Genomic DNA, 23,380 nt, shown 5'->3' on the forward strand with positions numbered 1-23,380 from the left:
AAAATCGCCCCAAAATCCCCCAAAATCACCCAAAATCGACCCAAAATCACCCCAAATCGCCCAAAATCGCCCCCAAATCCCCCCAAAATCACCCCAAATCCCCCAAAATCGCCCCAAAATCACCCCAAATCGTCCCAAAATCACCAAAAACGCCCCAAATCGCCCCAAAATCCCCCCAAATCACCCAAATCGCCCCAAAATCACCCAAAATCGCCCCAAAATCACCCCAAATCGCCCCAAATCGCCCCAAAATCGCCCCAAAATCCCCCAAAATCGCCCCAAATCGCCCCAAAATCCCCCCAAATCACCCAAAATCGCCCAAAATCGCCCCAAAATCGCCCAAAATCGCCCCAAATCCCCCCAAATCCCCCCAAATCCCCCAAAATCGCCCCAAAATCGCCCCAAATCGCCCCAAATCCCCCAAAATCACCCAAAATCGCCCAAAATGGCCCCAAATCGCCCCAAATCGCCCCAAAATCCCCCCAAATCACCCAAAATCACCCAAAATCGCCCCAAAATCGCCCAAAATCACCCCAAATCCCCCCAAAATCACCAAAAATCGCCCCAAATCCCCCCAAATCACCCAAAATCGCCCCAAAATCACCCAAAATCGCCCCAAAATCCCCCCAAATCCCCCAAATCACCCAAAATCCCCCCAAATCCCCCCAAATCGCCCCAAAATCACCCAAAATCAGCCCAAATCCCCCAAAATCGCCCCCAAATCACCCAAAATCCCCCCAAATCCCCCCAAATCGCCCCAAAATCACCAAAAATCGCCCCAAATCCCCCCCAAATCCCCCCAAATCGCCCCAAAATCGCCCCAAATCACCCAAAATCCCCCCAAATCACCCAAAATCGCCCCAAAATCACCAAAAATCGCCCCAAATCCCCCCAAATCCCCCCAAATCGCCCCAAAATCGCCCCAAATCCCCCCAAATCGCCCCAAAATCGCCCCAAAATCCCCAAAAATCGCCCCAAATCGCCCCAAAATCCCCCCAAATCACCCAAAATCCCCCCAAATCACCCAAAATCACCCAAAATCGCCCAAAATGGCCCCAAATCGCCCCAAAATCCCCCCAAATCCCCCAAAATCGCCCCAAATCACCCAAAATCGCCCAAAATGGCCCCAAAATCCCCCCAAATCACCCCAAAATCAGCCCCAAATCCCCCCAACCCCCCAAATCGCCCCCAAATCACCTCAAAATCCCCCCAAATTCCTACCCCCAAACCACCCCCAAATCCCCTGAAATCACCCCAAAAATCACCTGAAACCGCCCCCCAAATCCCCCCAATTCCCCGCAACCCCCCCGCCCCCAACCCCCCCCCCAACCCCCCCCCCAAATCCCCTGAAATCCCCCCAAAATCCCCCCCCCCTCACCCAAGGTCAGGGTCAGGCTCGCGGCCGGGCGGGCGTCGGGGGCGTGGCAGCGCACGTGCACCTCGGCCCCGCCCACCCACGGGAGCTCCGCCCCCGGGGGCAGCTCCAGCCGGGGGGGGCCCGGGGGCACTGGGGGGGCGCCAGAAACCAGTTGGTACTGGGGGCATCCCAGTCACGCCTCCAGGCAGGCGTCGGGGTCTGCCCAGTGCCTCCCAGTGCCTCCCAGTAACCCCCAGTGCCCTCCCAGTAACCCCCAGTGCCCTCCCAATGCCTCCCAGTAACCTCCAGTGCCCTCCCAGTAACCTCCAGTGCCCTCCCAGTGCCTCCCAGTAACCTCCAGTGCCCTCCCAGTAACCCCCTCGTCTCCTCCCAGTAACCTCCAATGCCCTCCCAGTGTCCCCCAGTCCCCTCCCAGTGCCTCCCCAGTCCCTCCCAGTACCCTCCCAGAGCTTCGCATTCCCCTCCCAGCACCTCCCCAGTCCCTCCCAGTCCCCCCATTCCCTCCCATTCCCCTCCCAGTGCCTCCCAGTCCCTCCCAGCGCCCCCCATTCCCCTCCCAGTGCCCCCCCAGTCCCCCCCATTCCCTCCCATTCCCCTCCCAGTGCCTCCCGGCGCCCCCCATTCCCCTCCCAGTGCCCCCCCCGGCCCTCCAGTGCCCTCCCAGTCCCTCCCAGTGCCCCCCATTCCCTTCCCAGTGCTCCCTCAGTCCCTCCCAGTGCCTCCCAGTCTCCCCCAGTGCCCCCCCAGTCCCTCCCATTCCCCTCCCAGCGCCCCCCCAGTCCCTCCCAGTCCCCTCCCAGCGCCCCTCCAGTGCCTCCCAGCGCCCTCCCAGTCCCTCCCATTCCCTTCCCAGTGCCCCCCAGTCCCCCGCAGTGCCTCCCAGTCTCCCCCAGTGCCCCCCAGTCCCTCCCATTCCCCTCCCAGTGCCCCCCAGTCCCTCCCAGTCCCCCCCAGTGCCCCCCATTCCCCTCTCAGTGCCCCCCAGTCCCTCCCAGTCCCCCCAGTCCCTCCCATTCCCCTCTCAGTGCCCCCCAGTCCCTCCCAGTCCCCCCCAGTCCCTCCCATTCCCCTCTCAGTGCCCCCCAGTCCCTCCCAGTCCCCCCAGTCCCTCCCATTCCCCTCTCAGTGCCCCCCCAGTCCCTCCCAGTCCCTCCCAGCACCCCACCAGTGCCTCCCAGCACCCTCCCAGTCCCTCCCAGTCCCCTCCAGTCCCTCCCATTCCCTTCCCAGTCCCCCCCAGTCCCTCCCAGTCCCTTCCCAGTGCCCCCCAGTGCCCCCCAGTCCCTCCCAGTGCCCCCCAGTGGTACCCAGCACGCTCAGCAGGGCGGGGCGGGAGGCTCGCGGGCGGGTGCCGTTCCCCTCCCCCACCTGGCACTCGAAGACGTCGTCGTCCTCCAGCGTCACCCCCCCGATGCGCAGGTGGTGCTGCCCTGGGGGGGGGGGTGGGATTTGGGGGGGCCCCGGGGGGTGGGGGTGGGGCCCGGGGTTTGGGGGCGGGACCCAGGGGTTTGGGGGGGGCCCAGAATTTGGGGGGACCCCAGGGTTTTGGGGGGGACCCAGGGATTTGGGGGGGGGCAGAATTTGGGGGGGGGACCCAATGGTTTGGGGGAGACCCAGGGATTTGGGGGCCCCGGGGGTTGGGGGGGGGACCCAGGGGTTGGGGGGGGGCCCCAGGGGTTTGGGGGGCCCCAAGGGTTTGGGGGGCCCCGAGAATTGGGGGGGACCCCGGGATTTGGGGGGTCCCAGGAATTTGGGGGGACCCCGGAGGTTGGGGGGACCCAGGGGTCCGGGAGCAGGGACCCAGGCGCTCAGGACCCACCTCAAGCCCCGCCCCTTCAAGCCCCGCCCCCTCAAGCCCCGCCCCTTTAAGCCCCGCCCCTTCCCCACCCCCCTTCTCCCCCTCCCCCCCCCTCACCCCCCGCACTAGCCCCGCCCCCGGCCTCTAGCCCCGCTCCTAGCCCCGCCCCCCCTTGGCCCCACCCACCTTGCCGGGGATCTCCAGCCAATCGGTAGCGGGGGTGGGCGGGGGTGGGCAGGGTCCCGAGGAGGAGCCCCCCCCTCGCCCACTGCACGGCCCCGCCCCCCCGCACCACGCAGCGGAGCTCCGCCTCCGCCCCCAGCACCGCACTCGCATTGGCTGGCTCCTCCAGGAAGGGCGGGGCCTCCTCGCCCGCTGCAGGAGGGGCGGGGCTGAGGGAGGCTCCACCCCCCGGGACCCCTTCTGACCCCTTGTGACCCCCCCGTGACCCCTTGTGACCCCCCCGTGACCCCTGGTGGCCCCATGACCCCTGTGACCCCCTGTGACCCCCAAACCCTGTGACCCCCACAACCCCCGTGACCCTTGTGACCCCATGACCCCGTGACCCCCACAACCCCTGTGACCCCCACGACTCCTTGTGACCCCGTGACCCCGTGCCCCCATGATGCCTGTGACCCCTGACCCCTTGTGACCCGAATGTCCCCCGACCCCTTGTGACCCCATGACCCCTTGTGACCCCCACGACCCCGTAACCCCCACGAACCCTGTGACCCCGACCCCTTGTGACCCCAGTGACCCCCCAACCCCTTGTGACCCCGTGACCTCCCACGACCCCATGACCTCTCACCTGTGACCCCGCCCACCAGCGCCACCAGTGCCACCAGCGCCACCAGCACGACCTTTCCCAGGGGTCAGGGGGCAAAGGTCAGGGGGAGTGACCCCCCCAACTGCCCCCCCCGCCCCTATTTGCCCCCCAGGACCCCCCATCTGCCCCCCCCCCCCATTTGCCCCCCCCGGGACCCCCATCTGCCCCCCCGCCCCTATTTGCCCCCCCCAGGAACCCCAAAACTGCCCCTGCACCCCCCATTTGCCCCCCCCAGCCCCCATTTGCCCCCCTCCAGCCCCCCCAGCCCCTCTTTGCCCCCCCAGGACCCCCCAAGCCACTATTTACCCCCTCAGGCCCCCCAAACTGCCCCAACCCCCCCAACTGCCCCCCGCCCCTATTTACCCCCCAGGACCCCCCAACTGCCCCCCCGCCCCTATTTACCCCCCGGACCCCCCCATCTGCCCCCCAGGACCCCCCCAACTGCCCCCCGCCCCTATTTACCCCCCGGACCCCTCCATCTGCCCCCCAGGACCCCCCAAAGTGCCCCCCCGCCCCGATTTACCCCCCAGGACCCCCCCAACTGCCCCCCCCGCCCCTATTTACCCCCGGACCCCCCAAACTGCCCCTCCTGCCCCGATTTACCCCCCAAACCCCTCTATCTGCCCCCCAGGACCCCCCAAAGTGCCCCCCCGCCCCGATTTACCCCCCCAGGACCCCCCAACTGCCCCCCCGCCCCTATTTACCCCCCCGGACCCCTCCATCTGCCCCCCAGGACCCCCCCCCCAACTGCCCCCCCGCCCCTATTTACCCCCCCAGACACCCCCCAAACTGCCCCTCCTGCCCCTATTTACCCCCTGGACCCCTCCATCTGCCCCCCAGGACCCCCCAAAGTGCCCCCACGCCCCGATTTACCCCCCAGGACCCCCCCCAACTGCCCCCCCGCCCCTATTTACCCCCCAGACACCCCCCAAACTGCCCCTCCTGCCCCTATTTACCCCCCTGGACCCCTCCATCTGCCCCCCAGGACCCCCCAAAGTGCCCCCACGCCCCGATTTACCCCCCAGGACCCCCCCAACTGCCCCCCCGCCCCTATTTACCCCCCGGACCCCCCATCTGCCCCCCAGGACCCCCCAACTGCCCCCCGCCCCGATTTACCCCCCGGACCCCCCAAACTGCCCCTCCTGCCCCGATTTACCCCCCAAACCCCTCTATCTGCCCCCCAGGACCCCCCAAAGTGCCCCCCGCCCCGATTTACCCCCCAGGACCCCCCAACTGCCCCCCCGCCCCTATTTACCCCCCGGACCCCTCCATCTGCCCCCCAGGACCCCCCAACTGCCCCCCGCCCCGATTTACCCCCCAGACACCCCCCAAACTGCCCCTCCTGCCCCTATTTACCCCCTGGACCCCTCCATCTGCCCCCCAGGACCCCCCAAAGTGCCCCCACGCCCCGATTTACCCCCCAGGACCCCCCCAACTGCCCCCCCTCGCCCCTATTTACCCCCCGGACCCCTCCATCTGCCCCCCAGGACCCCCCAACTGCCCCCCGCCCCTATTTGCCCCCCAGCCCCCCCACTCACGCTGCCCCCCTCCATGGTGGGAGCCAGGCCCCGAATGGGGGGGAGGGGCGCAGCCGCCTGGGTCCCCTTGGAGGGGGGAGGGGTGGAGCCAGGGTGCCCCCTCCCCCCCACGCCCCTCCCCCCCCCCGCCGCCGTTCCGGTTGGCGATTGGCTGAGAGGGGAATTTGGGGAATGCGGGGGGGGGTGACAAGGGACAGCTGGCACCCATAGGGGACCCAGGCGGCCGGGAGACCCCTATAGACCCCCCCCATAGGGGACCCTGGAGTGGGGGTGACCCCTATAGACACCCCCTACCCCCCCTATAGGGGACCTAGGCACCTGGGTGACCCCCCATAGGGGAGTTGGGGGCAAAGGTGACCCCTATAGCCCCCCTACCCCCCCTATAGGGGACCCTGGAGTGGGGGTGACCCCTATAGACACCCCCTACCCCCCCTATAGGGGACCCTGGAGTGGGGGTGACCCCTATAGACACCCCCTACCCCCCCTATAGGGGACCTAGGCACCTGGGCGGCCCCTATAGACCCCCCAATGGGGACCTGGGGGCAGAGGTGAGCCCTATAGCCCCCCTACCCCCCTATAGGGGACCCAGGAGGGGGTGACCCCTACAGACCCCCCCAAGCCCCCCTATAGGGGACCCAGGTGACTGGTTGACCCCTACAGACCCCCCAAGCCCCCCTATAGGGGACCTAGGCACCTGGGCGACCCCCAAGACCCCCCATAGGGGACCTGGGGGCAAAGGTGACCCCTATAGCCCCCCTACCCCCCCTATAGGGGACCCTGGAGTGGGGGTGACCCCTATAGACACCCCCTACCCCCCCTATAGGGGGCCCAGGGGTCCGGTAGCCCCTGGAGGGGGGGGGGGGGGGGGGTTTTGGGGACCTACAACTCCCACCATGCCCCGGGGCAAGCCCCGCAGACCCCCTGGGACTCCGTTTCCCATCATGCCCTGCGCTCCCCAAGCCCCTCCCACCCTGCACCCCCTCCTCTACCCCCCTCAGCGCCCTCCCCCCCTCAGGACTCCATTTCCCATCATCCCCCGCGCTCCCCGCAGTCCTCCTCTATCCCATCACCCCACCAAGCCCCGCCCCCTACTCGGGACCCCGCCTCCTTTCCCCCCCTCGCGGCACCGCCCACGCACCCCTAACCACGCCCCCGCTCGCAAACCGCGCCTCCTTTCCCATTAACCACGCCCACCCGCCCTCTAACCACGCCTCCCCGCTTAATAACCCCGCCAGCCCGCCGCGCTCACCACGCCTCCCCGCCCCCCGACCACGCCCCTCCTCGTCGCGCTGACCACGCCCCCCGCCCCCTCTGACCACGCCTCCCTCCCCCCCACCCTCTCCCCGCCCGCAGCGCTCCAAGATGGCGGCGGGCGGCGGCGGCGGCTCCGCCGGGCCCGGAGCTCCCCCGGCCCGAGGCCGTTTCCCAGCCCGGCCACCTCGGGGCCCTTCCCGGCCTCCCGCCGCCGCCCCCCGGATCCGGACGCCTTTAAGGGAACCGTTCATTGCTGCCGGGAGCGGATTGGGAGCGGATCCGACCCTGCGGGCTTTGCTCGGCCTGGCCGGCGGCCTCAGGCGGCTCCGGGCGCTGCTCGGGGCCTCCTCCCGCGGGAGGCGGAGGACGGTGAGGGGCTGGGGGGGGGCCCGGGGGGCTCTGAGGGGATGGGGGGGTCCTGAGGGGGCTGTGAGGGGCTGGGGGGGCTGTGAGGGGATTGGGGGCGTCCCGGGGGCTGTGAGGGGCTGGGGGGGCTGTGAGGGGATGGGGGGGTCACTGAGGGGATGGGGGGTCCTGAGGGGGCTGTGAGGGGTTTGGGGGGGCACTGAGGGGATTGGGGGCGTCCCGGGGGCTGTGAGGGGTTTGGGGGGACTCACTGAGGGGTTTGGGGGGGCTGTGAGGGGCTGGGGGGTCCTGAGGGGGCTGTGAGGGGCTGGGGGGGCACTGAGGGGATTGGGGGCGTCCCGGGGGGCTGTGAGGGGTTTGGGGGCTCACTGAGGGGTTTGGGGGGGCTGTGAGGGGCTGGGGGGTCCTGAGGGGGCTGTGAGGGGCTGGGGGGGCACTGAGGGGATGGGGGGGTCACTGAGGGGACGGGGGGGTCCTGAGGGGGCTGTGAGGGGTTTGGGGGGTCACTGAGGGGTTTGGGGGGGCTGTGAGGGGCTGAGGGGGTCACTGAGGGGATGGGGGGGTCCTGAGGGGCCTGTGAGGGGTTTGGGGGGCACTGAGGGGTTTGGGGGGGCTGTGAGGGGCTGGGGGGGTCACTGAGGGGACGGGGGGGTCCTGAGGGGGCTGTGAGAGGTTTGGGGGGCCCTGGGGGGTCACTGAGGTGCTGTGAGGGGGCTGTGAGGGGCTGGGGGGTCCCGGGGGCTGTGAGGGGTTTGGGGGGCTCAGTGAGGGGCTGGGGGGGGCTCTGAGGGGCTCGGGGGGGGGTCACTGAGGGGCGGGGGGCAGTTTGGGGGGTCCTGGGGGGCTGGGAGAGGTCTGGGGGGGGCTGGGGGGGGGCTGTGAGGGGTTTGGGGGGACAGTGGGGGGCTGGGGGGCTGGGAGAGGCCGGGGGGGGGGGGGGGAGGCGGGGGGCCCTGCCGCCCCCGTCACGCGTGTCCCACGTGTCCCCTCCCCCCGTCACGCCCGTTCCCGCCGCCGCGCGCGTCACCTTTTCTTCCCCTGACGTCACACGCGTGACGCGCGTCCCCTCCCGCGTCACGCGTCCCCTCTGTGCTGCGTCACGCGGGACGCCTGCCTTCCGCGTCACGCGTCGCTTCTGCGTCACGCGTGTCCCGCCTTTCCCGTCCTTTTTACGTCACGTCCGTCACGCGTGTCGTTTGCGTGACGTACGTCCTCGGTCGTTCCCGTGTCGCAAGCGTTCTCGGCTCCTCCGGTGTCGCGTGTCACGCGTCCCTGGTGCGTTGTCCCGTGTCATGCGTCCGTGTCACGTGTGCTGCGTCACGCGTGTCCTCGTCTGCCCCGTGGCGCGTCTGTTGTCCCTGTCGTCGCGTGTCCTGCGTCACGCGTGTCATCCTTTCGTGTTGCCTCTCCTCCGTGCCACGCGTGTCCTTTCCGTGTCACCCGTGTCCCCTGTTCTTAGTCTGTCACGTGTTCTGTGTCATACGTGTCACGTGTCTCCATCGTGTCACGTGTCTCCATCGTGTCACGTGTCCCTGTTGTGTCATGTGCCACGCGTGTTCCTCATCCCTCCTGCCACGTGTCGTACGTGTTCTGTGTCACGCACGTCACATGTCCGTCGCGTGTCGCTTGCGTCCCACGCGTGTCCCTCGTCCTTACCGCATCACGCCGCGCGTCTCTCCCGTGTCACGCGTGTCCTTTCCGTGTCACGCCTGTCCTTTTTCTGTGTCAGCCCCGTCGCGCGTGTCCCTCCTGCGTCACGCGTGTCCCTCCTCGTTCTGACTCACGCCACGCGTGTCCCTCCTGTGTCACGCGTGTCCCTCCCGTGTCACGCGTGTCCCTTGTCCCTCTTGCGCCCCGTGTCCCCGCGCTGTCACGTGACGTGTGTCCCCGCGCTGTCACGTGATGCGTGTCCCTGCCCTGTCACGCGTGCCCTTTCGGCGTCACGTGTGTCACACGCGTGTGGGTCGCGTGTGACCCCCCCCACCCGTATCCATGTCCCTACCATGAAGAGGCGGGGCTTGTTTGAGGGGCGGGGCTTGTTTGAGGGGTGGGGCTTATATGGGGTGGGGCTTGGTGGGTGGGGCTCAAGGGGCGGGGCTTATTTGACGGGTAGGGCGTGGCTCAGGGGGGTTTTAAGGGAGGAGGGGCTCGGGGGAGGGGCGTGGCCGGGCTGGGTGTGGCAGAGGGGGGCGGGGCTGACGCTGTCCCCTCCCCCAGGAGGAATTCCGGGGGTTTCTGCCCGAGGAGGTGGCGACGCCCGGCCCCGCCCGACGCTCGCAGCGAGGTCAGTGCCCCTCCCCCCCCCATGGGTGGGGGGGTCCCGGCTCCCCGGGGCCCCTCCCCCTCACCCCTTTCCCCTCCCCCACAGGCACCCACCACCCCCCAGCGCCGGCCCCTCCCCCCCCCACCGCCGCCGCCCTTCCCCCCACGCCGGGGGCGGGGCCTCGGCCACCGCCCTGCCCCGCCCTCCCCGGGGTCGCCTCCACCTCCTCCCCCCCCCCACCCGCCGCTTGCGGGGCGGGCCCGGCGCCCCTCCCCCCCGCTGGCGGGGGAGGGGAGGGGGGCGGCGGCGGCAGGGGGGGGAGGGGGCCGCTCCCGCCTCCCCGAGGCGGGGGGCGGGGGCGGCGGGGACGCCGCGGCGGCGGCGGCGGCAGGGGACGATCCTGGGGAGCCTGCGGCAGTTCGTCATGCCCCTCGTCAGCGCCCGCTCCTCCCGCCCCATCCGGCCCCCCCGCCGCTTCGTCGACACCCCCGCCCCCGCCGGCCACACCCCCGCCCCCGCCGGCCACACCCCAGCACCCGCCGGCCACACCCCAGCCCCCGCCGGCCACACCCCGGCGCCCGCCGGTGACGTTTCACCGCCCGCCGGTGACGTTTCAGCGCCCGCCGGCGTCACCGCTCCACCCACCGGCGTCACCCCGCTCGACAGCGTCACCCCCCCGCCCGCCGGTGTCACCCTGCCGCCCGTCAGCGTCGCCCCTCCGCTCAACACCGTCACCCGGCCACCCGCCGGTGTCACCCCTCCGCTCAACAGCGTCACCCTGCCACCCATCGGTGTCACCCAGCCACCCATGCATGTCACCCTGTCGCCCAGCGGTGTCACCCAGCCGCCCGCCGGCGTCACCCGGCCACCCCCTGCCGTCACCCTGCCACCCGCGAGCGTCACCCCGCCGCCCAACACCGTCACCCTGCCCCCCGCCGCTGTCGCCCACCCCCCCGCGGGTGACGTCCCCCCGCTGGGGGCCCCCCCGCGCTGGCCCCCCTCCCCCGCCTCCTCCCCCCCCTCCTCCTCCTCGCCGCCCCCCTCCCCCGGCTCGTCCCCACCGCCCTCCCCGGCGGTGACACCGGTGGCCCCCGCGGTGACGCCGGTGGCCCCCGCGCCCCGGCGGGCCATCCTGCGCGAGGCCACCTTCCGCTGGACCTCCCTGCGCCCCGCCGGGGGTGGCGGCGGTGACGTCACCAAGGGCGGCGGCGGCGACAGCGCCGGGGACAACGCCGACATCACCAGCGACGCCGGTGACAGCGCCAGCAACACCCCGCTGGCGTCGGAGGACGCCCCGGCCGCGCTCGGCGACGCCGCGGTGACGTTCGGCGACGCCGCGGTGACGTTCGGCGACGCCGCGGTGACGTTTGACGCCCCGGTGACGTTTGGCGACGCCTCGGTGACGTTTGGGGACGCCCCAACCCCCTTCGAGGACACCCCGGCGACGTTCAGGGACTGTCGGGTGACATCGGGGGACGCCGCGGCGACGGCCGGGGACGCCCCGGTGACGTTTGGGGACGCCGCGGTGACGCCGAGGGCCGCCGCGGTGACGCTCGGGGACGCCGCGGTGACGCTCGGTGCCACCAAAACCGCTCCCGTGACCCCCGAAACCGCCCCGGCCGCCCTCGGGGACGCGATGGTGGCCCTCGGGGACATCCAAGTGGCCCTCGGGGACGCCTTGGTGGCCTCGCGGGCCACCCCTCGCCGCCCGCCGCTGCTGCGAGCCCCCTGCTTCACCGCCAGCGCCGCCCACCTCCGCATCTACCAGTCGCTGGGGGACGGCGACGCCGGCGCTGACGTCACCGCCGGCGCCGCCGAGGGGGTCCCCGAAGCCACCCCCGCCGTCACCCGCCGTCCCCTCCCCCCCGCCAACCACCTGGCCCTGCCCCAGTTCGCCCCGCGGCCGGGGGACGCCGCCGAGGCCGCCGCTGACGTCACGGGGGAGGCCGCCGCTGACGTCACGGGGGAGGCCGCCGCTGACGTCACGGGGGAGGCCGGTGACATCGTCGGGGACATCGACCGCGTCTACAGCCTCCTCAGCCGCGCCAAGGTCCAGCTCTTCAACATCGACCGGCGGCAGCAGCGCCGCTCCCCCCCGGTGAGACCCCGCGTTTGGGGGGGACCCCCGGCGCCCCGCACCCGTTTTGGGGGGGGGTGGGGGGGTTTTGGGGACCCCCCAGGGCCCTGGGTCCCTGTTTTGGGGGGGGTTTGGGGACCCCCGGGCGCCTGGGTCCCTGTTTTGGGGGGGGGTTGGGGGGATTTGGGGACCCCCAGGGCCCTGGGTCCTTGTTTTGGGGGGGGGGTGGGGGGGTTTTGGGGACCCCCCAGGGCCCTGGGTCCCTGTTTTGGGGGGTTTGGGGACCCCCGGTCGCCTGGGTCCCTGTTTTGGGGGGGTTGGGGGGATTTGGGGACCCCCAGGGCCCTGGGTCCCTGTTTTGGGGGGGGGGTTGGGGGGGATTTGGGGACCCCCGGGCGCCTGGGTCCCTGTTTTGGGGGGGTTGGCGGGGATTTGGGGACCCCCGGGCGCCTGGGTCCCTGTTTTGGGGGGTTTTGGGGACCCCTGGTCGCCTGGGTCCCTGTTTTGGGGGGGGTTGGGGGGCATTTGGGGACCCCCGGGCACCTGGGTCCCTGTTTTGGGGGGGGGGTTGGGGGGGATTTGGGGGACCCCCGGGCACCTGGGTCCCTGTTTTGGGGGGGGTTGGGGGGATTTGGGGACCCCCAGGGCCCTGGGTCCTTGTTTTGGGGGGGGGTGGGGGGGTTTGGGGGACCCCCCAGGGCCCTGGGTCCCTGTTTTGGGGGGGGGGTTTTGGGGACCCCCAGGGCCCTGGGTCCCTGTTTTGGGGGGGGTTTGGGGACCCCTGGTCGCCTGGGTCCCTGTTTTGGGGGGGGTTGGGGGGATTTGGGGACCCCCGGGCACCTGGGTCCCTGTTTTGGTGGGGGGTTGGGGGGATTTGGGGACCCCCAGGGCCCTGGGTCCTTGTTTTGGGGGGGTGGGGGGTTTGGGGGACCCCCAGGGCCCTGGGTCCCTGTTTTGGGGGGTTTGGGGGACCCCCGGTCGCCTGGGTCCCTGTTTTGGGGGGGGTTGGGGGGATTTGGGGACCCCCGGGCGCCTGGGTCCCTGTTTTGGGGGGGGGGGTTGGCGGGGATTTGGGGACCCCCGGGCGCCTGGGTCCCTGTTTTGGGGGGGGGGTTGGGGGGGATTTGGGGGACCCCCGGGCACCTGGGTCCCTGTTTTGGGGGGGGTTGGGGGGATTTGGGGACCCCCAGGGCCCTGGGTCCCTGTTTTGGGGGGTGGGGGGGTTTGGGGGACCCCCCAGGGCCCTGGGTCCCTGTTTTGGGGGGGGTTGGGGGGATTTGGGGATCCCCGGGCGCCTGGGTCCCTGTTTTGGGGGGGGTTGGGGGGATTTGGGGACCCCCGGGTCCCCGCTGGGGGGTCCCAGGGGTCCGGGTGCTCACCCCCACCCCCCCCCCCCCCCCCCAGGCGTCTCCGGAGCCGGAGGAGGAGCAGGAGGAGCCCGAGGGGGCACCCGGGGACCCCCAGGTGGGGATGGGGGCACCCATGGGTGCTGGGGGGGGGCCCTGTGGGTGCTGGGGGGCCCTGCGGGTGCTGGGGGTCACGTACAGGTGCTGGGGGGGGGCTCTGTGGGTGCTGGGGGTCACCTATGGGTGCTGGGGGGGTGCTGTGTGGGTGCTGGGGGGCCCCTATGGGTGCTGGGGGGCTCCTATGGGTGCTGGGGGGTCTATAGCTCCTGGGAGGCACCCATGTCCCCCTTGTCCCCATGTGTCCCCCCACGTCCCCCGTCCGTCTGTGTCCTTATGTCCCCCCGTGTCCCCCTGTCCCCCCACCCCCCCCATGTCCCCCCCGTCCCCCCATGTCCCCCTGTCCCCCCCCATCCTCCCATGTCCCCCATGTCCCCAATGTCCCCCTGTCCCCCCCGTCCCCCCCGTCCTCCCATGTCCCCCTGTCCCCCCATGTCCCCAATGTCCCCCTGTCCCCCCCCGTCCCCCCTGTTCCCCCATGTCCCCCGTCCCCCCCGTCCTCCCATGTCCCCCTGTCCCCCCCATGTCCCCAATGTCCCCCTGTCCCCCCTCCCCCCGTTCCTCCATGTCCCCCCATGTCCCTCTGTCCCCCTGTGTCCCCAATATCCTCCTGTCCCCCCCGTCCCCCCTGTCCCCCCATGTCCCCCGTCCCCCCATGTCCCCAACGTCCCCCTGTCCCCCCGTGTCCCCAGTGTCCCCCTGTCCCCCCCCGTCCCTATGTCCCCCCATATCCCCAATCTCCCCACTGTCCCCCCGTCCTCCCATGTCCCCCGTCCCCAATGTCCCCCCTGTGTCCCCGCGTCCCCCTGTCCCCCCATGTCCCCAATGTCCCCCCGTCCCCCCGTGACGGCCTGTCCCGTGTGTCCCCCCCCCCCCCCGCCGCTGTCCCCAGGGGGGGCCGGGTCCCCGCATCAAGCACGTCTGCCGTCACGCCGCCGTGGCGCTGGGCCGGGCCCGGGCCACCGTCCCCGAGAGCGTCCCCCGCCTCAGCGCCCTGCCCCCGCCCCGCGGAGCCTCCCCCCACGAAGGTGAGGGGGGCGCGGGGGGACCCACGGACGCGGGGAGGGGGACGCACGGACGCAGGGGGGGGCCTGGGTGTCCCCGTGGCCTTCCTCCCCCTCCCTCCCCCCTCCCCCTCCAGTCATGGGTCCCGATTTTGGGGGGGTTTGGGGAGGCTTTGGGTCCCCCCCAGGCCCCTGGGTCCCTTTTTGGGGGGGTGTGGGGTGGATATGGGGGGTTTTGGGTCCCCCCAGGCCCCTGGGTCGCTTTTTGGGGGGGTGTGGGGGGGATTTGGGGGGTTTTGGGTCCCCCCAGGCGCCTGGGTCCCTTTTTGGGGGGGGGGTTGGGGGGGATTTGGGGGTTTTGGGTCCCCCCAGGCCCCTGGGTCCCTTTTTGGGGGGGGTTGGGGGGGGGGATTTGGGGGTTTTGGGTCCCCCCCAGGCCCCTGGGTCGCTTTTTGGGGGGGTTTGGGGGGGATTTGGGGGGTTTTGGGTCCCCCCCAGGCCCCTGGGTCGCATTTTGGGGGGGAGTTGGGGGGTTTTGGGTCCCCCCAGGCCCCTGGGTCCCTTTTTGGGGGGTTTGGGGGGGATTTGGGGGTTTTGGGTCCCCCCAGGCCCCTGGGTCGCTTTTTGGGGGGGATTTGGGGGGTTTTGGGTCCCCCCCGGCCCCTGGGTCCCTTTTTGGGGGGGGTTGGGCGGAATTTTGGGGGGTTTTGGGGGTTTTGGTCTCCCCCAGACCCCTGGGTCCTTTGTTTGGGGGGGGGGGGGTTTGGGTCCCCCCCCAGATGCTCGGGTCCCTTTTTGGGGGGGCTTTGGGTGGTGTTTGGTCCCCCCCCGACCCCTGGGTCCCCCCCAAACCCCTGGGTCCTTTTTGGGGGGGGGGGGTTTAGGGCCCCCCAGATGCTTGGGTCCCTTTTTTGGGGGGGGTTGGGGGGTTGGGGGCCCCCCTGGGTCCCTTTTGGGGGGTTGGAGGGGTTTTGGGTCTTCCCCAGACCCCTGAGTCCCTTTTTGGGGGGGGGGGTTGGGGGTTGGGCTCCCCCAGACCCCTGGGTCTCTTTTGGGGGGGGGGGTTGGGGGGTTGGGCTCCCCCCAGACCCCTGGGTCTCTTTTGGGGGGGGGGGTTGGGGGGTTGGGCTCCCCCCAGACCCCTGGGTCTCTTTTGGGGGGGGGTTGGGGGTTGGGCTCCCCCAGACCCCTGGGTCTCTTTTGGGGGGGGGTTGGGGGGTTGGGGGAGTTGGGGGGGTTGGGCTCCCCCCAGACCCCTGCCCCCCCCCAACCCCCCTTTTTTCCTCCCCCCCAGAGACCTCTTCAGCCTCGGAGGCCGAGGGGGGTCGAGCCAAGCGATCGCGGGGGAGGGGGTCCCCCGCACAGGCCCCCCCCGCCGCCGCCGCCCCCGCCGCCGCCCCCCCGCCGCCCCCGCGGAAGAACCGGCAGGCGCGCTGCGGCCGCTGCCGGGGCTGCCGCCGCCTCCAGGACTGCGCCGCCTGTCCCAACTGTCGCGACAAACCCAAATTCGGGGGGCCCAACACCAAGAAACAGTGCTGCGTGTGAGTGTGTCCCCCCCCCCAACGCCATGGGACCCCCCCCTCCGTGCACCTGGGACCCCCCCAACCCCTGGGACCCCCCATGCAGCTGGGACCCCCCCCATGCACCTGGGACCCCCCAGACCCCTAGGACCCCCCCAAAACCATGGGACCCCCCCCCATGCACCTGGGACCCCCCAGACCCCTGGGACCCCCCCCAAAACCATGCGACCCCCCCCAACCCCTGGGACCCCCCCATGCAGCTGGGACCCCCCCCCGACCCCTGGGGCCCCCCCCCCATGCACCTGGGACCCCCGCCCCAACCCCTGGGACCCCCCCGAGACCATGGGACCCCCCCCCCCATGCACCTGGGACCCCCCCAACCCCTGGGACCCCCCCCATGCACCTGGGACCCCCCCAGACCCCTAGGACCCCCCAAAACCATGGGACCCCCCCCATGCACCTGGGACCTCCCCCAGACCCCTGGGACCCCCCCAAAACCATGCGACCCCCCCCATGCAGCTGGGACCCCCCATGCAGCTGGGACCCCCCCCCATGCACCTGGGACCCCCGCCCCAACCCCTGGGACCCCCCCCGAGACCATGGGACCCCCCCCCATGCACCTGGGACCCCCCCCAGACCCCTGGGACCCCCCAAAACCATGCGACCCCCCCAACCCCTGGGACCCCCAGATCCTTGGGGACCCCCCATGCAGCTGGGACCCCCCCCAGACCCCTAGGACCCCCCCCAAAACCATGGGACCCCCCCCCATGCACCTGGGACCCCCCCCAGACCCCTAGGACCCCCCCAAAACCATGGGACCCCCCCATGCAGCTGGGACCCCCCAGACCCCTAGGACCCCCCAAAACCATGGGACCCCCCCCCATGCAGCTGGGACCCCCCCCAGACCCCTGGGACCCCCCAAAACCATGCGACCCCCCAACCCCTGGGACCCCCCCATGCAGCTGGGACCCCCCCGACCCCTGGGACCCCCCCATGCACCTGGGACCCCCGCCCCAACCCCTGGGACCCCCCCTGAGACCATGGGACCCCCCCCCCATGCACCTGGGACCCCCCAGACCCCTGGGACCCCCCAAAACCATGCGACCCCCCCAACCCCTGGGACCCCCCAGATCCTTGGGGACCCCCCCATGCAGCTGGGACCCCCCCAGACCCCTAGGACCCCCCCAAAACCATGGGACCCCCCCCCATGCACCTGGGACCCCCCCAGACCCCTAGGACCCCCCCAAAACCATGGGACCCCCCCCCATGCACCTGGGACCCCCGCCCCAACCCCTGGGACCCCCCGAGACCATGGGACCCCCCCCCATGCACCTGGGACCCCCGCCCCAACCCCTGGGACCCCCCCCAAAACCATGGGACCCCCCCATGCACCTGGGACCCCCCCAGACCCCTGGGACCCCCCCATGCACCTGGGACCCCCCAGACCCCTGGGACCCCCCCAAAACCATGCGACCCCCCCAACCCCTGGGACCCCCCCATGCAGCTGGGACCCCCCCGAGACCCCTGGGACCCCCCCATGCACCTGGGACCCCCCCCAACTCCTGGGACCCCCCCTGCACCTGGGACCCCCCCAGACCCCTGGGACCCCCCAAAACCATGCGACCCCCCTCAACCCCTGGGACCCCCCTGAGACCCCTGGGACCCCCCAGATCCTTGGGGACCCTCCCCATGCAGCTGGGACCCCCCCCCAACACCCTGGGACCCCTCCATGCACCTGGGACCCCCCAAAACCCTGGGACCCCCCCCCCAGACCCCTGGGTGCCCCCCCAGACCCCCGGGTGCCCCCCCGACGCCTGGGTCCCCTCTGGGTGCCCCCCAGACCCCTGGGTGCCCCCCACCCCCCGGGTCCCCCCTGATGTCATCCCCCCCCCAGGTACCGCAAGTGCGACAAGATCGAGGCGCGCAAGATGGAGCGGCTGGCGCGGAAAGGTGGGGGCGCGCGGGGGCCATAGGGGGCGTATGGGGGCCATAGGGGACATGGGGGGGCCATAGGGGTACGTGGGGGCCATAGGGGACACGTGGGGGCCATAGGGGTACGTGGAGGCCATAGGGGACGTATGGGGGCCATAGGGGACACGTGGGGGCTATAGGGGTACGTGGGGGCCATAGGGGACACGTGGGGGCCATAGGGGACGTATGGGGGCCATAGGGGACACGTGGGGGCCATAGGGGTACGTGAGGGCCATAGGGGACATGTGGGGGCCATAGGGGACATGTGGGGGCTATATGGGTATGTGGGGGCCATAGGGGTACATGGGGGCCATAGGGGACGTATGGGGGCCATAGGGGTACGTGGGGGCCATAGGGGACGTATGGGGGCCATAGGGGACACGTGGGGGCCATAGGGGTACGTGGGGGCCATAGGGGACACGTGGGGGCCATAGGGGACGTATGGGGGCCATAGGGGTACGGGGGGGCGATAGGGGGCGTATGGGGGGGATAGGGGACACGGGGGGGCCGAAGGGGTACGGGGAGGCCATGGGGGACGTGGGGGGGCCATAGGGGACACGGGGGGGCTATAGGGGTACGTGGGGGCCATAGGGGACGTATGGGGGCCATAGGGGACATGTGGGTGCCGTAGGGGACGCGCAGGGGCTGTAGGGGTACGTGGGGGCCAGAGGGGACACGTGGGGGCTATAGGGGATGCTTGGGGGCCATAGGGAACGTGTGGGGGCCGTAGGGGATGCGTGGGGGCTATAGGGGACACGTGGAGGCTATAGGGGATGTGTGGGGGCCGTAGGGGATGCGTGGGGGCTATAGGGGACACGTGGGGGCCATAGGGAACACATGGGGGCTATAGGGGTATGTGGGGGCCGTAGGGGACATGTGGGGGCCATAGGGGACACGTGGAGGCTATAGGGGACGTGTGGGGGCCGTAGGGGACGCACGGGGTCTATAGGGGTACATGGGGGCCGTAGGGGACGCGTGGGGGCTATAGGGGATGCTTGGGGGCATAGGGGATGCGTGGGGGCTATAGGGGTACGTGGGGGCCGTAGGGGACGCGTGGGGGCTATAGGGGATGCTTGGGGGCATAGGGGATGCGTGGGGGCTATAGGGGTACGTGGGGGCCGTAGGGGACGCGTGGGGGCTATAGGGGACGCGCGGGGGCCATAGGGAGCCCCTGGGGTCTATAGGGGCTACGGGGAGCCTGAGGGATCTATAGGGGTGATGGGAAGCTATAGGGGACCGTCAGAGCCTATAGGGAGCCGTAGGGAGGTGTAGGGTCCTGTAGCAGCTGTACGGAGCCGTGGAAGACGGTTCATCGGAGGCTATAGGGAGCCACAGGGGTCTGTGGGGGCTATAGGGGTCTATAGGGACCATAGGGACTCAAAGAGAGGGTGGGAAGCTAGAGGGAGCCATAGGGAGATGTAGGGATCCATAGTGACCGTAGGAAGCCATAGGGAAGCACAGGAGTCTATAGGGGCTATAGAGAGCCCCGGGTGCCTATAGGGACTATAATGAGCTATAGAAGGCTGCAGGGTTTAGCGGGAGCTATAAGGAACTGCTGGGTTCTATAGCAGTAGTAGGAAACTATAGGTAGCTATAAGGATTGCGAGAAAGTATAGGGACTCATAGTGTCCTATAAAGCCTATAGAAATCTATAGGGACTGTAGCAACACGTACAGAGTTATAGGAACTATAAGAAGCTATAGGGACCCACAGCAGTCCATAGGGGCCGTAGGAAACGATAGGGAGCCACAGGGGCCTATAGGGAGCTGTAGGAACCATAGGGACCTGTAGAATGCTATAGGCACCACAGAAAGCTGTAGGGAGCCGCAGGGATCTTTAGGGGCCATAGGGGTCTATAGGGGCCAAGGGGAGCTATAGGGAGCCCCAGGGGTCTGTAGCGGCTGTAGGAAGCTATAGGGGCCTACAGGGATCTTTAGGGACCATAGGGAGCCCCAGGGATCTATAGGTGCTGTAGGGATTTATAGAAATCTGTAGAGCTCTATAGAAGGTGTAGATGCTTATAGAGAGCTATAAGGAACCACAGGGGTCTGTAGGGGTTGTGGGGAGCTATAGGGGCCTGTAGAGCTCTATAGAGTATGTAGAGGCCTATAGGGAGCCATAGGGATCTATAGGGGCCACAGGGAGCTATAGGGAGCCCCAGAGGCCTATAGGAGGCTATAGGGGTCTATAGGGGCCATAGGGAGCTATAGGGAGCTACAGTGATCTATAGGGGCCATAGGGAGCTATAGGGAGCCCCAGGGGTCTGTAGGGGGTGTAGAGGCCTATAGGGGGCCATAGGGGTCTATAGGGGCCATAGGGAGCTACAGTGGTCTATAGGGGCCATAGGGAGCCCCAGGAGTCTATAGGGGGTGTAGAGGCCTATAGGGGGCCATAGGGGTCTATAGGGGCCATAGGGAGCCTCAGGGGTCTATAGGGGCCATAGGGAGCCCCAGGAGTCTATAGGGGGTGTAGAGGCCTATAGGGGGCCATAGGGGTCTATAGGGGCCATAGGGAGCCTCAGGGGTCTATAGGGGGTGTAGAGGCCTATAGGGGGCCATAGGGGCCCTGTGGGGTGCTGGGGGCCTCTGGGGACCTATAGGGGTCTGGGGGCTGCATGGGGAACCCTATGGGGGCGTGACCCCTCCCCCCGCCCTCCCCGTGTCCCCGCCCCTCCCCCAGGTCCCCTCCCCCCCAGGTGTCCCCTCCCCCAGGTGTCCCCTCCCCCCCCAGGTGTCCCCTCCCCCATGTCCCCTCCCCCCGGCCACATGGTCCCCGAGCAGGGACAGGGACAGAGGGACAGGGACAGAGGTACGGGGGGGTTGGGGACACGGGGGGGGGCGGGGGTCCCAGAGGGGAGGTGGGGACATGGGGGGGGTCCCAAAGGGGACATGGGGACACGGGGGGGGGGGACATGGGGACATGGCGGGGGTCCCAGAGGGGACGGGGGGACATGGGGGGGGCATGGGGACATGAGGGGGGTCCCGAAGGGGACATGGGGGGGGTCCCAGAGGGGACATGGGGACATGGGGGGGCATGGGGACATGAGGGGGGTCCCGAAGGGGACATGGGGGGACATGGGGGGGGTCCCAGAGGGGACATGGGGACATGGGGGGGATGTGGGGACATAGGGGGTTCCAGAGGGGACGTGGGGACACGGGGGGGGCCCAGAGGGGACATGGGGACACGGGGGGGGGGGGATGTGGGGACATAGGGGGGTCCCAGAGGGGACGTGGGGACACGGGGGGGGCCCAGAGGGGACAGGGGGACACGGGGGGGATGTGGGGACATAGGGGGGTCCCAGAGGGGACGTGGGGACACGGGAGGGGGGCATGGGGACATGGGGGGGGTCCCAGAGGGGACGGGGGGACCCGCGGGGGGGCCCAGAGGGGACATGGGGACACGGGGGGGGGGGGGCATGGGGACATGAGGGGGGTCCCGAAGGGGACATGGGGGGGACATGGGGACATGGGGGGGGTCCCAGAGGGGACGGGGGGACGGGGGGGGGCATGGGGACATGAGGGGGGGACATGGGGACACGGGGGGGGGCGTCCCAAAGGGGACATGGGGACACGGGGGGGGGCCCAGAGGGGACATGGGGACACGGGGGGGGGGGCATGGGGACATGAGGGGGGGACATGGGGACACGGGGGGGGGGGGTCCCAAAGGGGACATGGGGAGATGGAGGGGGCCCAGAGGGGACGTGGGGACACGGGGGGGGGGGGGAGGGTGGTGGCATGGGGGGGCCACAGAGGGGACGTGGGGGGAGATGGGGACGGGGGGGGGGGGGATGTGGGGACACGGGGGGGGGGGGGGACACGTGGGGACATGGGGGGGACGTGGGGGCTTTGGGGGGGCCCCCCACGCCCGGGGGTGTCCCCCTGAGCGCCCCTCCCCCCCCGTGTCCCCGCAGGCCGCTGCCCCCCCCGGGCGACGCCGCCGCCGTGGGACTCGGAGGAGTCGGGGGAGGAGGGGGAGGCGGGGGGGACGCGGGGGGGACATGGGCGGGGGGCGGGGGGGGCGAGCCCCTCCCCCCGGCGCTCGGGGCGACGCTGCCTGCGCCCCCGCCCCCGCGCCCCCCCTCGCCGCCCCTCCGACGGCGAGAGCGGGGGCCGCCCCCCCAGGGTGAGGGGGGACACGCGTGACGGGGGGGGGGCGTGGGGGGACGGGGGGACACGCGTGACGGGGGGGGGCGTGGGGGGACGGGGGGACACGCGTGACGGGGGGCGTGGGGGGATGGGGGGACACGCGTGACGGGGGGACACGCGTGACGGGGGGGGCGTGGGGGGACGGGGGGACACGCGTGACGGGGGGGCGTGGGGACACGCGGGGGCGTGGGGACACGCGTGACACAGGTGAGTGGGGGTGGGGACACGCGTGACGTGGGGGTGTGGGGACACGGCGGGGGCGTGGGGACACGCGTGACACAGGTGAGTGGGGGTGGGGACACGCGTGACGTGGGGGTGTGGGGACACGGGGGCGTGGGGACACGCGTGACACAGGTGAGTGGGGGTGGGGACACGCGTGACGGGGGGGTGTGGGGACACGGGGGGGCCGTGGGGACACGCGTGACACAGGTGAGTGGGGGTGGGGACACGCGTGACATGGGGGTGTGGGGACACGGGGGGCGTGGGGACACGCGTGACACAGGTGAGTGGGGGTGGGGACACGCGTGACGTGGGGGTGTGGGGACACGGGGGAGGCGTGGGGACACGCGTGACGGGGGCGTGGGGACACGGCGGGGGCGTGGGGACACGCGTGACACAGGTGAGTGGGGGTGGGGACACGCGTGACGTGGGGGTGTGGGGACACGGGGGCGTGGGGACACGCGTGACGCAGGTGAGTGGGGGTGGGGACACGCGTGACGTGGGGGTGTGGGGACACGCGTGATCCGTGGGGGGGAGGGGACGTGGGGGGACATGGGGACACGCGTGACCCGGGGGGGGGGGAGGGGGATGGGGGGACGTGGGGATATGGGGACACGCGTGACCCGTGGGGGGAGGGGGCGTGGGGACGCGGGGACCCCGGTGCCACCCCCTGCCCCTCCCCCCGCGTCCCCCGAGCCCCCCCCCGCGGCGGAGGACCCCCCCCGCCCGCGCCGCGCCCCCCTCCAGCCCCTCCTGCAGCTGCGGGCCCGGCCCCGCCACCACAAGGTGGGGGGCACCCAGGGGTGGGGGGCACCCGGGGGGGGGGGGCACCCATGGGGGGGGGCGCCCAGGGGTGGGGGGAATTAGGGTAGGGGGGCACCCAGGGGTGGGGGAGGGCACCCATGGAGGGGGGACACACCCATGGGGGGGGGGCACCCATGGGGGGGACCCCGGGGGAGGGGGCTTGGGGGGGAGCACCCATGGGTGGGGGGGAATTAGGGTAGGGGGGCACCCATGGGTGGGAGGGCACTATAGGGGTGGGTATATAGGGGTGGGGGGCACCCATGGGTGGGGGGCACCTATAGGGGTGGGTATATAGGGGTGGGTATATAGGGGTGGGGGGCACCCATGGGTGGGGGCATCTATAGGGGTGGGTATATAGGGGGGGGGCACCCATGGGTGGGGGGGCACCTATAGGGGTGGGTATATATGGGGGGGGCACCCATGGGTGGGGGGTGCCTATAGGGGTGGGTATATAGGGGTGGGGGGCACCCATGGGTGGGGGGGCATCTATAGGAGTGGGTATATAGGGGTGGGGGACACCCATGGGTGGGGGGGCGCCTATAGGGGTGGGTATATAGGGGTGGGGGGCACCCATGGGGGGGGGTACCTATAGGGGTGGGTATATATGGGGGGGGGGCACCCATGGGTGGGGGGCAGCTATAGGGGTGGGTATATAGGGGTGGGGGGCACCCATGGGTGGGGGGCACCTATAGGATGGGCATATAGGGGTGAGGGGCACCTATGGGGGGTAGGGTCAGGGGGTGCCCCCGGGGGG

At 70.8% G+C, this 23,380-nt stretch overlaps 2 protein-coding genes across 2 annotated transcripts in view; one reads left to right on the forward strand and one right to left on the reverse strand.

The window, feature by feature from the left end:
- Positions 1-5,607, reverse strand: part of NPHS1 (NPHS1 adhesion molecule, nephrin) — a 31,286-nt gene extending 25,679 nt beyond the window's left edge. Inside the window, exons 1-5 of the mRNA XM_087778512.1 lie at positions 5,541-5,607; positions 3,985-4,036; positions 3,363-3,551; positions 2,686-2,808; positions 1,379-1,507 (exon numbers count right to left, since the gene is read on the reverse strand). Coding sequence (XP_087634638.1) covers positions 1,379-1,507; positions 2,686-2,808; positions 3,363-3,551; positions 3,985-4,036; positions 5,541-5,555 — 508 coding nt within the window. The 5' untranslated portion in view covers positions 5,556-5,607. The remainder of the gene's footprint in view (positions 1-1,378; positions 1,508-2,685; positions 2,809-3,362; positions 3,552-3,984; positions 4,037-5,540) is intronic.
- A 1,281-nt stretch (positions 5,608-6,888) lies between these two features.
- Positions 6,889-23,380, forward strand: part of KMT2B (lysine methyltransferase 2B) — a 45,248-nt gene continuing 28,756 nt past the window's right edge. The window contains exons 1-9 of the mRNA XM_087778530.1: positions 6,889-7,163; positions 9,378-9,444; positions 9,529-11,521; positions 12,905-12,964; positions 13,856-13,991; positions 15,262-15,508; positions 17,382-17,437; positions 21,369-21,580; positions 22,407-22,608. Of these exons, the coding sequence (XP_087634656.1) occupies positions 9,848-11,521; positions 12,905-12,964; positions 13,856-13,991; positions 15,262-15,508; positions 17,382-17,437; positions 21,369-21,580; positions 22,407-22,608 (2,587 nt within the window). The 5' untranslated portion in view covers positions 6,889-7,163; positions 9,378-9,444; positions 9,529-9,847. The remainder of the gene's footprint in view (positions 7,164-9,377; positions 9,445-9,528; positions 11,522-12,904; positions 12,965-13,855; positions 13,992-15,261; positions 15,509-17,381; positions 17,438-21,368; positions 21,581-22,406; positions 22,609-23,380) is intronic.

This window comes from Nipponia nippon, unplaced genomic scaffold, assembly GCF_047370975.1.
Source record: "Nipponia nippon isolate SJK-2023a ecotype South Korea unplaced genomic scaffold, ASM4737097v1 scaffold_44, whole genome shotgun sequence".
NCBI classification, from domain to species: Eukaryota; Metazoa; Chordata; class Aves; order Pelecaniformes; family Threskiornithidae; genus Nipponia; species Nipponia nippon.